Raw genomic sequence first — 14,837 nt, forward strand, 5'->3', positions numbered from 1 at the left:
TTATTTAATTTATTGTTGTTTGTGGTACTGTTGTAATAATAATAGTAGTATGTTGTAATAACACTGTAAGACAACAAACTGGCCACTGGATAACCAAAGATGTAAATAATAAAAGTAAAGATAGCTTTAGTAACAAAGTCCAGTCAAGGTGACAGATCTGTACTACATACTCAATCTGAGTAAGGTCTTCCTATGTTGTTGCTCTCACCGCAAAATAAAGCACTGCAGACTCAAACCAGACAGAATGCAGACAGTGGATTGTGCCTGTGTGCTGTTACAATAACATAAACCTCCAGGACAAACAAGCTTCTGCTTCAGTGCTCCTCCTCACTTGACATGTTCGGTTTTTGATGAAGGGTTGTGAGATCATGAAGTCTGATGACATCAGTCGCTGGCCTCCTGCTGCCTGGTGTCAGCATCGTGCTCGCTGTCATCTGAATAACCCTCATGATCGCCTGAGTAGTGGTAACTTTCATCAGAATCATGGGGCTCATCGCCCACATCTTCGTCATCCAGGAAGACCTTTCTGTAGAGAACAGGCTCATACCCCATGTCTTCCACCTGCTGGTCACTGATCAACAAAATAACACAGTCAGATCAGAGCACCAACATCCTATACATGTTTATACTCTCACTCATAGTTCATAGATCACAACTGTGTCCTTTTCATTTTTCTTCTCAGCCACTAATCAGCAAGATCATCAAGACTGGATCTTCACCATTTTCATATAGTATTTTACTTAAATGTTAAAGCTGAGATTTGGAAATTCTTTCAAATGTCCAGAGGCTACTCTGTGTTTCCAGTTTTGTTTTTTTGTTTGTTTTGTTTACAGAAGCAGCTGAAACAGTGAAGGGCAACACACATCAGTTGCCCATGACAAGCGATAAAACATTCGTCATTATACATCAGCCCACCCTGTTTCCCAGCCCTCTAAAATAGCCAAGTCATCATATATTAACAGACACACTTCATATGACCTGACACTCTGTGACACGGCCAGTTTGTGTTGCGCTGAATTCAGTTTAGTAGTTCATTAAAAGTAATTTATTTTGGATCAAAACTTTACAAACCTGTTTTTTAAACTCCATACTGCCCGTCACATTAATAGTTGCACATGTACTGTATTCACTTCAGTAAAACACTTCTGCCTTAACATCTGTTTATGAAGCTCAGAATGTTTCAGTTTTTGGTGAAATAGTTCTAAATGTATACATTTAATTATATATTCATTACTGAGGTGGTGTTGTACTGGACTACCTTATATTCAAAGGTGTTCCTAATATTCTGACCTCTCATGTATGTTGCTGGGGACTCGTGAACAGCGATGTTAACCAGCTCCACTGAATCCTTCTGGTCTTTAGCTGTTACTCACTGATGATTCTCCTTTGGACTGATGTTGGCCGGGTGCCCACTCCCATGGAGAACAGCCACGGCACCAGATCGTCTCCATTTATAGACAATACGTCTGGACTGATGAATAAGTCTGTGAGACGACTCTGTGGCCCTTTCCAGCTACACGCAGATCAACAACTCTTGATCGTAGACTCACATCAGCTGATGCTGCTTGTGAACAGCACACTGACGCTGTCTGAGTGTTTTTAAGTCAAGGTCGTTCTAAACTACACCTCCTTCTCATGTCATTGACTGGACTCCAGGTTTGCTAACACCTGACTCCAGCTGACATTTAGTGACATCAGAAGCCTGGTGTTGCATGGCTTTGTCCAAAATCACTGTGTATGTTTAATGGGACTGTTCAATAAAGACATGAAAGATCAGGACTGTTTGTGTTTTATCAGCTTAGAAATATGTTTGTTGATGTTTGTGACTTTGGTGAAGATCTGATCCCATTTCATGACCAATTTATGGAGAAAACCAGGAAACCTCAAACAGTGCCATGACTTTATCTTGTTGGTTACAGTTTTAAAAACATGCTTTCTTTTGAGTTGTAAGATAAATTAAATGATTCAAGATTTTGATTGTTAAGACTAAAGGCAATTTTAAGACATCACATGAGGAGTGAATTCTACTTGTACTTTGCTCTGAAGCACCAGACCAGCTGGGTCAGTAAACCTGTACAGTTTGCACAACAAAGACGTCACAGATTTACCTCCGTTTGCTGTCACCAGATGGGGAGGCTTGGCGTGCAGATCCTGATTTGGCCGCCTTACTGCTGATGAACTCTTCAGTCAGATTGCATCCATGCAGGACGTCTGTGTAGCGCCTCTCTGCAGCCTGTTTGGCATTCCTCTGGTACCAAAGCACACAGTAAGAGAGCTGGTGTAGGTAAAGGCAGAGTAACCAAAGTTCAGGAAATAGCCTTGGCTCACTTGAATCTCCTTAGTGAGTCCCTACAGCCCCCTGGATTACCTGCACATCTCATTCAAAACCAACCCTAAATTATGACTTCACAGCAGTCTGAGACATTTACAGATCCTGGAGTAGGGGTCAAATATCAGTGTCAAATGGAGGCTCTAGACTGCAGTCCACAGTTTCTGCAACAGAAAAAGCTGGTGTTGTTGGCAGTGACTGGATACGTTACATTAAAGCACCTAAGTTTTGACAGATGTGCAGAAAACCCCTTTATGGTTGGATGCACCAGAGAAGTTAAGTTTGCAGTAGTTTTTTCATCTATGTTACCATAATAAAGGGTAACTTTACTTTCAGCCCAGTATCCTCATTTAAATTTGTTATAAACTGGCAGGCTTTTAACACAGTGAATAGTTTATATCATTGTATGTTTTTAAACTACTACTTGTGTTTTAACTACCTTTACTGCTTTTCTTGCATTTGTATGTTTTTGTTCTGCACCATTTTAGATGTAAAACACTTTATCACAGTTAGGACAGGTGTCTTCTAGTCTCTGTTCACCAAGCCAAACAAATGCTCACTGGTCGTTTAACCTTGTGTGTTTAATTCATCTGTTTCACTATAAAGGTTCTGCTGCATTTAGGCTTGTACATGAATTAATGGCACACAATGTGCTGTAATTACAATCTGTTTGTGTGTGAGTAGGTGAGACAAGTCTGGGTGCAAGAGGATGGGTGAGAGATGATCACATGGACACCTGTGAGTTCTGATCCACCTGTGCAACCTGCTCCAGCAGCAGCGGCCTCCCCTTCACTCTTTGCCGCATCTCTCTGACCTCCTGCTGGTACTCCTTCTGGCGCTGGTGGTCTTGTTTCCTGCAGGTAACTCAGGGTTATGGGTGGCCCCGTTCCATTCAGCAGTTCAGGTCATCAGGATGTATTGAGGGTACCTGAATTCCTTGAGTTTGGTCTGGTGGGTCTGTGACAGAGCCTGGTGGGGGTCGTTGGCATGGGCACGTTTTGACACCACCCTCTGCAGCTTCTTCTCCCTCTGCTTCTGTCTCTCCCTCCACCGCTCCTCCTCCACCTCAGCCTTCTTCCTCTGCTCAAGGACCTTTCTACTCAGGGAGACAGTCTGGTCACAGATGGAGCAATGTTTGGGTGGGATGGGGTCTTCTGCAAGGTGGGGGCAGATAGTTGAGGATATGGGTGCAACAATCAGCTATAGGGTGTAAAAATATTAGGATGGGTGTGGGGTCATAAACACACAGCAGGGACATTGGGAAAGGTAGTCCCAGAGAAATCCATTGGTGTGGATTTCAAACACAGAAGGAAGCTGCTGAGCTCACTATGTCTGAGGCTTTCTCTACTAAAATGGTGGAAGACTTTGGAGTCCTAAAGAGGTACCTCACGGCCTCGTGGCGCTTTTTGGTGGCATCTGTGACTTTGGCAGGCAGGAGTTCCATGCTGCCTGAGAGGGACGAACAGAGGCTGGAGTTTGGCGTGTGAGCTGGCCTGGGGCTGATGTGTGGCCAGCGCTGCATCCAAGGGCTGCGCCGCTCCTGTTCGATGTCAGCCAGGATGTGTTCACGATGCGAGGAAATCTGTGACGTCCTCAGTTCAAAGGGTTCACATGCAGTCGTGGGCTTCACCTCTTTTCGTTTCTCCAGGTGTTTTTGGAAGCGTCTGTAGCTGGCGTTGAAGTCAGGGACCTCTTTGTTAATCAGGGGCCTGTGTGTGAAGCTGTTATCCCCTCCCGCTGCAGCACTGCCATCTTTGGTCTTGCGCTGGCTGAGTTGCCGTGCGAGCATGCTGGGAGGCATTGAGGCACTGTGGAGCAACTCCTGGGCCCTCATCTGTATCTTTATAGAGCGGTACAGCTGCTCCTCCTTCATCTGCTCCCCTGATGCTGCTGCGTACACTGCCTTCGGCACAGGCTTGGCCTTGAAGGGTTTGATTCTCTCCTGGTCGGATGGCTGTGGGTGACGCAGCTGGTTCTGCTCCTTCTTCAGCCGCTCCCTCTCCAGGAAGCTGAAAGGTTTCTGTATGCTTTGAAGATGCTGCTTTTCTCGCTCTCGCATGTTTTGCCGCCGCTCCTCATTTCGCTCCTGCAGCTCGTCATAAAGTGGGAGGTGAACGTGAGCAGGTACGGGGCTGGCGTGGAACTTCCTCTGGCACTCTGTTAGTTCTTCTAGCTGCCGTCGCAGCTCTGCATTTTGCAGTTCGATCTCCGAACCCAGCTTCTGCCTGCCAGCCTCACGCAGTGTCATCTGGAAGGGTTTAGGAACAGTCACCCTGTGTTTCCAATGCTCCTGCTCTCCATCTTTAAGCCCCTGCCTCTTCTTCCCTTTTCTCTTTCTATTCTGGTCTCCTGGTAACGAAGAAGACGACAGGTGACGATTGTGAGGGGACATCTTGAAGTCTCGCCACATGTTCTTAATATGTTCTTTGGGAGAAAAAAGCAGGCCTTTCTCTACTGCATCACAGGCAGCTTCATCCTCGTCTAATAAGTCTGAGTGTCCAGAGCTCCGCCTGAGTTCAACGGCAGAGCGTGACTTCCTCAGACCACGTGAGGCTGCTGGGCTGGTGTTTGACCACGGCTGCCTAAAAAGAAATATGGACACCTGACTGTTAATACAGTTACTCATCCTTCACATACAGTGAAATAGACAACGGGAGCTGCTGTCTTTAATAAATTCACATTAAGTGAAATTGTGGGCTGCTATTCTCGTTACAACTCAGCTCATAGGCAACATATACATGCTCAATAAAATTACATTCATTAAACCGCATCAACATTTAAAAAAAAAAAAGTCATCTCAGTTGTTTTATCAATTAATTGATGAATCAACTATCAGAGAATTGTGAAACATGTCCATCACAACTTCTGTGACATATTCTAATTGCATATGACAAGTGCAATCGCTATTTAAACTTATAGTTTATCCAAATTATGAACCTACTGACAGCAAAAGATGTGTTTTGCCATGCAAACAGAAAACTAATATCAGTATGGGAAACTATTTAGACAAATTGCATTTGGGTTTTTCAAATTCATTTACAATTGCATTTCCACCATACTGGTGGCAGGAGGCCAAAGTCAAACAGACTCCAACCCAGGGCACATTAAACAAACCTATGGGTAAATACCAATTCCCTTAACTGCATCTGGTACTTTTTCCTTGGGTCTTAATTCTGCCCACGTAAGATGAAATGTCCTTTCCTCCGATCTTTCATCTGAAGCTCTGATAAAGGAGAGTGTCTGTCCATAAAGGACGCTCTGGTGTGTTCCCTCTCATGTCTCCATGCTCCTCAGAGCGGGTATAAGAGCTTTTGGACAGTACTCAAGATGCCAGATTGTAACAACTTCCAGGTCAAGCAAGGATTGAGGACTGATCAAATAAGGGAATTGGGATTTACCCTGTATCCTAAACACCACTGGTACTGAATGAGAAAAATGTTTTACCAAAATGAGTTAGATCAAGGATTCATATTAGCAGCTCACAACTGTCTTTGTTATATTTGTCTGCCTAGTGCAAAAAGTCTGTGTTAAAGCCATAAAATAACAAGACAAACCTACAAACATGAGAATCCCAGTGCTGTTAACCATGAGTCTCTTGCACCCACCTGTGCCCAGGAGTTGTCATGTCTAAAGGCTCCAAAGCCTTGAGCTGCAGCTTTTGCCGATAGAGGTTCTCAAGTTCTGCCATAGTGTGCAGGTGGGCCTTCTTCAGCTCCTCCAGCTTGCTGTAGTACTCCTCGTTGGACAAGAAGATTTCAGTCAGGTCCAGATGGCCTCCTGCAGCTCTGTAGTTGTTCATCACCAGACAGTCCTCATCACAGAAATCAGAGCCTGAGTCCTCATACTCTGTCTGAATAGAACAACAGTAGACTTTTACCAAAAAGTGGTCTGGGTAGAAAATAAACAACAGCATGGATGGACTCACATAGTGTAATTTATGTGATATAAATAAACTGATATTTGTTTTGAAGTTTCCAGAAAATTTTAGTTTATGTTGGCTTTAGAATACGTGTTTGACCACCAAGTCGTCCTGGAGAGGAGCACCCCCACCCAGCAGCACTAGGGCTCCTCCAGGACTAAGCCTATTATCCTGGTGCAGCAGTGACATGGGCCATATGGTGGAGCACAAAGGACAGCTTAACACGAAAAGAGCTCAGCTGACGCACATCTTCCGTCAGACGTCTGGCTCATGAGGTGTTTGCTGCAGGATCCTACAGGGTTGTTCTCCACAGGAAAATTAAGCATGTTGGATTATAAAGTCAATGTGACATCTGATAATCTAATCGAGGTGGAAGTCCAGAAATAGTCGGGCCAAGAAATAACACAGGTCAGATCCCTTCTACCACACAGACTGACTGAAACTGGCCTGTTAACTGGACAGGAGACTGTCTGCTGTTGACAAGATAAACAAAGTTATACTGGTTAAAGTGGTACACTGCAACGATATGAATTGGTGAAGGGAAAACCCCTTAAATTCAAAAGTAGCTGGTGAACTAAGGTAAAACCTCATTCAGCTGGGTTTCCAGTCCTTATTAGAACAAACAGGATCTTTTTCATTCACAGATATAATACATGTATAGACTAAACTGTGTATATTCAGTAGAGATTTCTCTTTGGTGCTTGATAAAATAATCCTAGTTCTATCAATTTTACCATTTTTGATAGAAAATGTAATAATCTCTAAAACATTTGGTCTAAATTGTACTTTTAAAAGGCCTGAATTAAAATGCTTTAATTTGACACATCATTGTTGGAGCATCAACATTATTAATATCTGAGTTTGGTGGTTTAACCTACTAGACCTTTGGTTAGACAACTAGTTACTTAGGAGACATCGGTCATTTTGAAAGTGTTTAAATCAAAAAGTCCAGGTTGGTAAACGATGCGCCATAGCTTCGTGCTTTGAACCCAGCAGAGTGATTGTGTAGTGTCTTTACCTCCTTCTCCTGGTCCCGGTTGTCCATATGACTCGGAGCCGTGTGTGGCAGCGCTCTTTCCCGCTCGTATGACGCTAACGGCGCTTTGGTGCGCGGGTCTACCGGCGTTTTCAAACACGAGGAGACCATAACGTTTGTCCGGTGGCCGTTCGCCATGGTACGTAAATAATTCAAGTACTGTTAATGTAAAACCAGTGGGACCGATATGTTAGCTAGCCCGTTAGCGCTAATCCAGTCAATGCCCTCGTGCTAGCAGGTGTCAGTCGGTATCCACGCAACAGGTGAGCTCCTTAGCAACGAGCACCGCTTGGTTGGGAAGCAGGAGGTGACGGACCGTGACAGGAAATGACGTAAAGCAGTAAAAAGTACAAGAATTGTCTCTGAGATGTAGTGAAGTCCAAGTTAACATTGTACTTCAGTACAGTTGTTGAGTAAATGTACTTACGATGGATATGTAATATGTATTATTTAGTGGCAGTTACACTTTGACACCATTTTCTTTCAAAATAACATGAAAACCATGCAAAATATATTTTTTCTTTTGCTGTCACCCCCACTTACATTGGAAAGAAGCTAAAGAATAAATGAATGGATTTTACCAATGGATTTCTCTGAGACTACATGTGGATATAATCTGACTAGTTATAAAAAACTGAGAAATGATTAACACGATTCTCGTTGCAAAGTGACATATACACAAAGCCAAATTCAGAAAAATCCCACCCAATTTAATACTTTCAACGAATCCCAGCTGTACTGAAAATCTCAAAAATATTTAAAATGTGCACAATACCCATTCAGATCTTTATAACTTACATATTAACAGTGGCTTTAATTTAAATAGAGGACCACACACACCTCTGTGTGTTTTCTGTCTTACACCGTTTTACTGATCCTTGTTGCTGGTGCTTTGGTTCCTGAATGTTTGCTCTGCTCATCAGACACATGCCAATGATCTGTAATAAACTGAGTGATTGGCCAAGATATTAAACTATTACTGTACCAAAATAATTATTTTCCAGGTATCCAGTGGCCTCTTTAAAAGGTCCAGAGTTTAAAAATACTCTCAAACAATATCTAAAGAAAAGATGCATTGACTCACTGGAAAAATAATCACACAGGCGACAGCTGGAGCATGAACAACAAAAAAACAAGCCTATTTTAATTCAATTATGCAACGTAACAACTCCAGCAGAAATCTGAACAGACTGATGTCGACAGTCCTCTGATCCTTCGCAGTACGAGCAGGCTTAGTGACGGAGTTCACGACCTTTACCGAGTGTTCACCTGTAACAAGAAAAATCACCTTCAGCTCAGACCAAATGGTGTGAGAAATAATGTCACCAGATATGGAAGAAGAAATATAAAGCCAGTGCAGGTAAAAGAATTCACTTTGAACCGTAAATCCAATCAGCGTTAAGGATGTGGAGTCTTACCACGTCGTCAATCTTGAGGATGCTGCGGACCGTCTCTGTGGCCAGGGTCAGTGCACAGATGGAAACCAGTAAAGGCTGCACCACCAGCTCCTCCAGGATGTTGGAAATACCCCCCTGTCACAGAGCAGTAGTAAACCAGTCACAGCTGAGCTACAGCTCATCCTAATGCCGGTTAGAGCAAAAGAAAACACTGCACAGGCACGTAACTGCCGCCAGAGGGACAGAACAATGGCATATGTTTTTCTTTTGCCAGAGCATTTGCTGTGATCGTTGGGTGAGTGTGACTGGAGTGATGTCCAGTTTTAAGACTCATTCCATTCATTTTCTGCTAATATTATGAAATTACTGATCGATCTTAAAGTCAGTAAAAACACACACACACAAAAACCGAATGATGCCCTCATAATTATGCTCACATCTTCAAACGGTCCAAAATCCAAAGATATTCCATTTAGAATATAAAACAAAAAGAGCAGCAAATTCTCACCAGGGACTGGAAAATATTTGGGTGTTTTTACTTGATCATTTCTGATGAACTCTTTTCAGTAAGAATGTACAATCAGTGCAACACAAACGCCGCATGGCACCGTGTAAATGGGGCCTCTTGTTGTTCAGTTCAGCTGGAGCCACAGACCAACACATTTAAAGGTTTCTCAGACACCAAGACGCCGCACAGGGGTTCGTAATATTCCCATGTAGCACTTTACAGCAGTTACAAGTTATTTTATAGTGTCTCAGTGAAGATTAAAAACGCCTGTCATAAGGCCATCTACCAGGAATGTGCACGCATTTCACTGGCCAATGCAGTGTCTTAGTTCATGTTGCAGCAAACCTGAACCTGGTGCAGCTTGTCTGCAGAACAACCCTACCCCGGCTGCCCCACGCGCTGAGAGACCGGCTCTGTTCAAATTAATCAGAAATCGGTGTTTTTCCACTGACGTTGGTCTGAACGTAGCCTTCATTATGCTCCTTCATAGAAAAAAACATTGGGAAGTAAACAAAGCACCGGCGGGGGGGTGGGAGGGACCTCACCTTGCGGATGTTGATGCCGGCCATCTTGTCTCCCTGGGCATGTCTGTTGCGGAGCTCCGTCACAGTGGAGATGGGGTTCAGGCCAGCGTTCTCAGCCAGCGTGGAGGGGATCACCTCCAGGGCATCGCCATACGCTCGCACGCAGTACGCCTCCATGCCGGCCAGGGTGCGCGAGTACTCTGCCAGACGCACGGCCAGCTCGATCTCTGGAGCACCGCCACCAGCTATCAGCGCCCTGAGAGGGGGAGAAACGCACACTTCAATACAAAAATATTAAAATGGGTTTTTGTAACAGAAGGCAAAGTGAGAAACAGAAAAACGCCCACTAACAGTTTCTTTCCTGCCTATCATCACTGACTAGATCAGTCAAAATGCTTTTTCACATTAAACATTCATCAAACTGACCTTCCAGTATTCCCAGGATATGTAACGTATGTGTGAAAACTCCGTGGCCAAGTTGCTGAACCAACCAGGAGTGGACCAACAGAGAGTTTTCCACAGTACTGTACCTCTGCTTGTTACGCTCCTGTAGGATGAAGCAATGCAGGAGCGCCTTTGTCAGAGGTCATCTGGCCTGTCACGGCAGCGTCCATTCAATCAGCAGGGAGGGACACGTTTCTTACTCAGGTTTCTACTTTTCTAAATTATCTCCGTTGTGTTAGCTTGGCCGAGCAGACTGACCTTTTCTTGACCAGGCAGCGGATGACGCACAGGGCATCATGGATGGAGCGCTCGGCCTCCTCGATCACCAGCTTGTTGGAGCCACGGACCACGATGCTCACCGTTTTCCCGGGGTTGGTGCAGCCTGTGATCTGCAATGAGCAAAGGTTTACTGGAAACGCAATAACACGACACCACAGTTTTGTTTTATGAACTCTAAGTCCTTACTGATGACCTGAAAACTGCTGTAACATCCAGCTGTGAATAAACCAGGACCTCAGTGCAAAGACTCAGTCTGATGTGTACCTTGACCAGCTTGCCAGAACCGTCCAGGCTGACCTCCTCTGCCAGCTCCGCCGTGCCGAGCATCTCAGGCACGAAGTGGTCGATGTGGGCAATGGGTTTGGTGCCAATAGTCTGGAGGGAAGCAAAGTCTGGTTTATTTAGCTGAAATACAACAGGTTCATTTAAGGAACACCACACAAAGGAGATGAGTTCTGGCTCCAAAGCAATTTATACATAAGAATTAAACGCTGATTATAAACACCACTCATGAAGAGATGCTGACACCAACCTAACTCTGGCTGTGTGAAAGCCAACTTGTCCTCACATAATGAGAACATCTGGTATGACCCAAACTAACACAGCATGTGTTCCTACACAGACACTGATCACAGCTTCAGAGGGTGAAGGGTCTGCTCGTCTGAGCGCTGTCACCTTGCAGATGAACTCGATGTCCTCTCTCTCGATGTCCTTCACCACCATGATCTTCATTTTGTTGAGGAAGTGTAGGGCGAGGTCACTCATAGCATCTCTGTCACAGGACAGGTTGTTGTTAGATTTCATCTCCGAAATGAGAACCAGCCTCTGCTACTGTGTCAGGTGTGTCCACGTACCTGAGGATAGACTTCTGGATGAGCAGCACATTGCAGCCGGCCTTCTTGATCTGTTTCACCAAGTTGAGGATGTAAGCGCGCTCCTCCCGCAACACACGGTCCATCTGGGCGTAGTCTGAGACCACGATCTGGTTGTCCATCTGAACAAACAGCAGGTCAAACAGTGGACCAGGACAGAAACTGATGTTATATATGGAATAGAGTTTGTTCTCTGGAAAATCACCACGTCAGTGTGAAATTCAGAACTCAGGACTTGATCCTGTTTACTCTACATAGATGATTCATCGACATAAGCACCTTCTGTGGAAGGACACAGTGTTGTGGCTGAAACGCTGTGTAACCTAAAGCGAATTTCAATTTGAAAATAACAGTTTTTTGCTCTGAGATGACTCACATCAGTTTTGGGAGGAGACAGGCAGAACTGGATGAGGCCGATCTTGGCCTTCTCCACACGGCTCACGCCGGTGTGGGACAACCTCTGGGTGAGCACCAGGCCTTCCACGAGCTCACAATCATCGATGGTCCCTCTGAAACAACAAGTCCGAATCAGCTACAGTGGCTTAAAGACACTACTTGAGACTCGTGTCTAAACTATCATAGAAAATTCATTAAATTCACAGCAGTATAAAAATAAATGAACTAAAATAACACCAATAAAAGAACCTCTTTAATAACTCTTTAAACAAGATTATAATGGTAGAAATGGCACTTAAAAATAAGCACACTAGGAAAATGTTTATTACTGTAACACATATTTATACATGTACTAAATAGAAAAGTTCAAACTAGTTTAAAAAACATATTTCTAAGTGGTGAGAAAAACTCACCCAAGCTTCTTGATGATCTTGATGTTCTGCAGGTCGACGCTGGTGGCTGTGGCCGGGTCAATGACTCTCATGACGGCGTCAACGCTCATGGGCGCCAGCAGGCTGGAATACTGCGACACCACCTTGGAGCACAGCGACGTGGTGGCGCTGTTGAGAAGTGTCTCACGGTCGCTCAGATGCACCGGGCGGCTCATGGCCGTCAGCACCTCCACTCCTTTCTCCACCGCCTTCTGGAACGACTCTGAGATGATGGTGGGGTGGATACCTGACCAACAGGGCAGAGTGGAAACGTCAGCGCTGAAGCTATACAACACAGTCATTCTGCAGGGAAGTCATCTAAAACATTTACCAGCCAAAAACCCCAAATAGCAGCTACAGGTTCATACAGCGTACATTCAATCACTGTGGTTTCAGCTGCTAGTCTCTGCTAACCTGGGATTTTTGCCATTTCTCCACTGTTTTCTGCCATTTTATATATCAAATGGTTCGTGAGTGAAAAACACCGCTTATCTCTTCTTTAAGCAAGCTCACCATGTGATCTCAGTCACTGATGCAAACAACAGTATGAACAGTAGTGGCTCAGTTTCCAAGTCAATCAAAAACATGTTGGATGAGCTGCACATCCTGCAGGTGATCATCACACTAACTTCACTCTGGTGTCTGTACTCCTTTATAAAGCATCTCAAAGTAAATATGGCAAAAAAGCTTTTTTCTGAACTTGAACAATCTGCTCAGTCTGACACAGCAGCTATGACTGTACCAACATTTCTACCTCTAGCTTTTCCACTTTTTACCTGAATTTCTCTGACAGCTGGCTAATCAAATTACCAAACCGTCACCACTCCCCACTGATTCTTCATGACAAAGCCCAGCTGCCAAGATATGGATTTACAGTAGCTGCGTGAATTTCTTTTTACTGTGCATCTGTCCCCACTTCCATGTAGCTCTCACCTTTTTGCAGCAGTTTGGAGCAGGAGTTCAACAGCGCTCCAGCGATCACCACCACAGAGGTGGTGCCGTCACCAGCCTCAATGTCCTGGGCTTTGGACAGTTCCACCAGCTGAAACGCACATTTCAATCCAGATTAGTCAACAATATAATCTAACAGTGGGAAGTTTTGCAAAATATCTCAGGAAATAAATAAAGATAAAATTCATGCTCTCAGGTTAACAGGTCAAAACACATCACTACAGTCGGAGACAGTAAAACGCACACCACCAGACAGCGTTCGCACCGCTGCTGTACATCATACCATTTTGGCAGCAGGGTGAAGCACCTGCATCTGCTTCAAGATGGTGGCCCCATCGTTCGTAATGGTCACGTCACCTTTCTCATCCTGGATCTGCAACACAATACACCTCTCCTTAGATACACATGTATGACTGAGGAGCTGGGTAAAGTTAGCCTGAAGCTAAAAGCAGTTCACTGACCATCTTGTCCATGCCTTTGGGTCCCAGGCTTGTTCTGATGGCATCTGCCACAGCTGTCATACAAGCAAGTGATGTGTAAGAACAGTTACAACAATCATCTCAACATCTCTTGGATTAAAAGCATGAAAAATCACAATCACAATATATGTGTGGGGATTTTAAGGGCTGCCAGAACCAACACTGCTGACACACAACAATACATCCTTTAACATCCAGTCTTAATCTTCTCAGTACACTAAAGAAATGCTGCATGTATGTTTCAGGATAATCAAATCAACACAGCACATACAGATTTCACAGAAGTCCGATGTCACAATAAAGAAAATCAACCTGTCAAAATCTAGTCTGCACACAACTGACTGAAAACAAAGTTACTAAAAGATTTTCTGCTTCAGTTTTTATTTTAGATACTTCAGTAAAACCCATTTTAATACGTAGTCATCAGGAGCATCTCGTATGGAGCCAACACCAAACAGAACTCCAGTCAAATTGCTGGAAATTGTTGACTCATGCTGCTCTTTACGTTAAGCTAGACTGGAAGAAGCTTTAGTGGTAAGAAATCCCAAATTTGAGGTAAGTCTTAGCAAAATAAGTGCTATGCCGGGTAAATTCATATTAGCAGAATAGATATAGGATTCTCTTGAATTTTTATTTCTTTTATTTATTTATTTTTTTTATTTTTATTTTTTACCTCCAGTATCTGCTGAAGCCACTAAGTGATGTATATCTATCGCAGAACAAGGCTGTTAAATCGGAATTTCATTGACTGAGGTTTCGGGCCGGGAAGAAGCTACGCCTGGTAACGGTGCCCAGCCCAGTCCAGAGCTCCAAATCTGATCGGGAAGGTGGAATTTTGGGCCGGATATCAACAGCCTGCAAGACGCATTTAACCTACCTTTGGCAGCAGAAATGTTACTGAACCGAATCTGGGCCGGCTTGTCGCGATCCACATACGCCCCTCCTTTGTTTCTGCCTCCGTTTGAGGCTCTCGGTACCGTCATTACTTCAGGCATCGCGACTATATAATCAAGGGAAACTGTTAAGAAGAGTCTTCAGAGTGTGACTGATGAGCCCCGGAGATGAATTACTGCGGTTCTGGTTCGGATGGACTCAGATGCAAGTTCCTCCACCCGCTCCTAGTTAGAACCTTCCAGAGCCACGGGCTTCTGCGTAGAGAAGGACCCGGCTGTCAAACTGCCGGTGCATGGAGATGACGTTTCGAGACATTATGTGTTGAGAACCGAACTGAGAGAATTCATTTATATTTCTTTATTGATTCAAAATAGTGTT

The 14,837-nt window shown here is 44.2% G+C and overlaps 2 protein-coding genes across 4 annotated transcripts; both read right to left on the reverse strand.

Annotated features, from left to right (window-relative positions):
* fam161a (FAM161 centrosomal protein A) lies at positions 1-7,655 on the reverse strand. Of its 3 annotated transcripts, none has more exons than XM_020625199.1 (7): positions 7,267-7,613; positions 5,935-6,179; positions 3,715-4,911; positions 3,258-3,425; positions 3,084-3,183; positions 2,109-2,248; positions 1-571 (listed from the first exon to the last, which is right to left on the reverse strand). In XM_020625199.1, the coding sequence occupies exons 1-7, from the start codon at positions 7,420-7,422 to the stop codon at positions 385-387; spliced, it is 2,193 nt and encodes a 730-aa protein (XP_020480855.1). In that variant the 5' UTR covers positions 7,423-7,613; the 3' UTR covers positions 1-384. The 3 variants fall into 3 exon arrangements, with proteins under 3 accessions (XP_020480855.1, XP_020480854.1, XP_020480856.1); XM_020625198.1 differs by having other exon boundaries at positions 3,066-3,183; XM_020625200.1 differs by lacking the exon at positions 1-571 and adding an exon at positions 1,250-1,471 and having other exon boundaries at positions 3,066-3,183; positions 7,267-7,655.
* A 740-nt stretch (positions 7,656-8,395) lies between these two features.
* On the reverse strand, positions 8,396-14,743 carry cct4 (chaperonin containing TCP1, subunit 4 (delta)). The gene is made up of 13 exons (XM_020625205.1): positions 14,443-14,743; positions 13,548-13,600; positions 13,370-13,459; positions 13,069-13,177; positions 12,118-12,382; positions 11,685-11,817; positions 11,291-11,430; positions 11,112-11,208; positions 10,701-10,811; positions 10,416-10,546; positions 9,735-9,969; positions 8,703-8,816; positions 8,396-8,553 (listed from the first exon to the last, which is right to left on the reverse strand). The coding sequence occupies exons 1-13, from the start codon at positions 14,558-14,560 to the stop codon at positions 8,539-8,541; spliced, it is 1,611 nt and encodes a 536-aa protein (XP_020480861.1). The 5' UTR covers positions 14,561-14,743; the 3' UTR covers positions 8,396-8,538.
* Between the last annotated feature and the right edge of the window lie 94 nt (positions 14,744-14,837).

This window comes from Monopterus albus, unplaced genomic scaffold, assembly GCF_001952655.1.
Source record: "Monopterus albus unplaced genomic scaffold, M_albus_1.0 scaffold349.1, whole genome shotgun sequence".
Classification (NCBI taxonomy): Eukaryota; Metazoa; Chordata; class Actinopteri; order Synbranchiformes; family Synbranchidae; genus Monopterus; species Monopterus albus.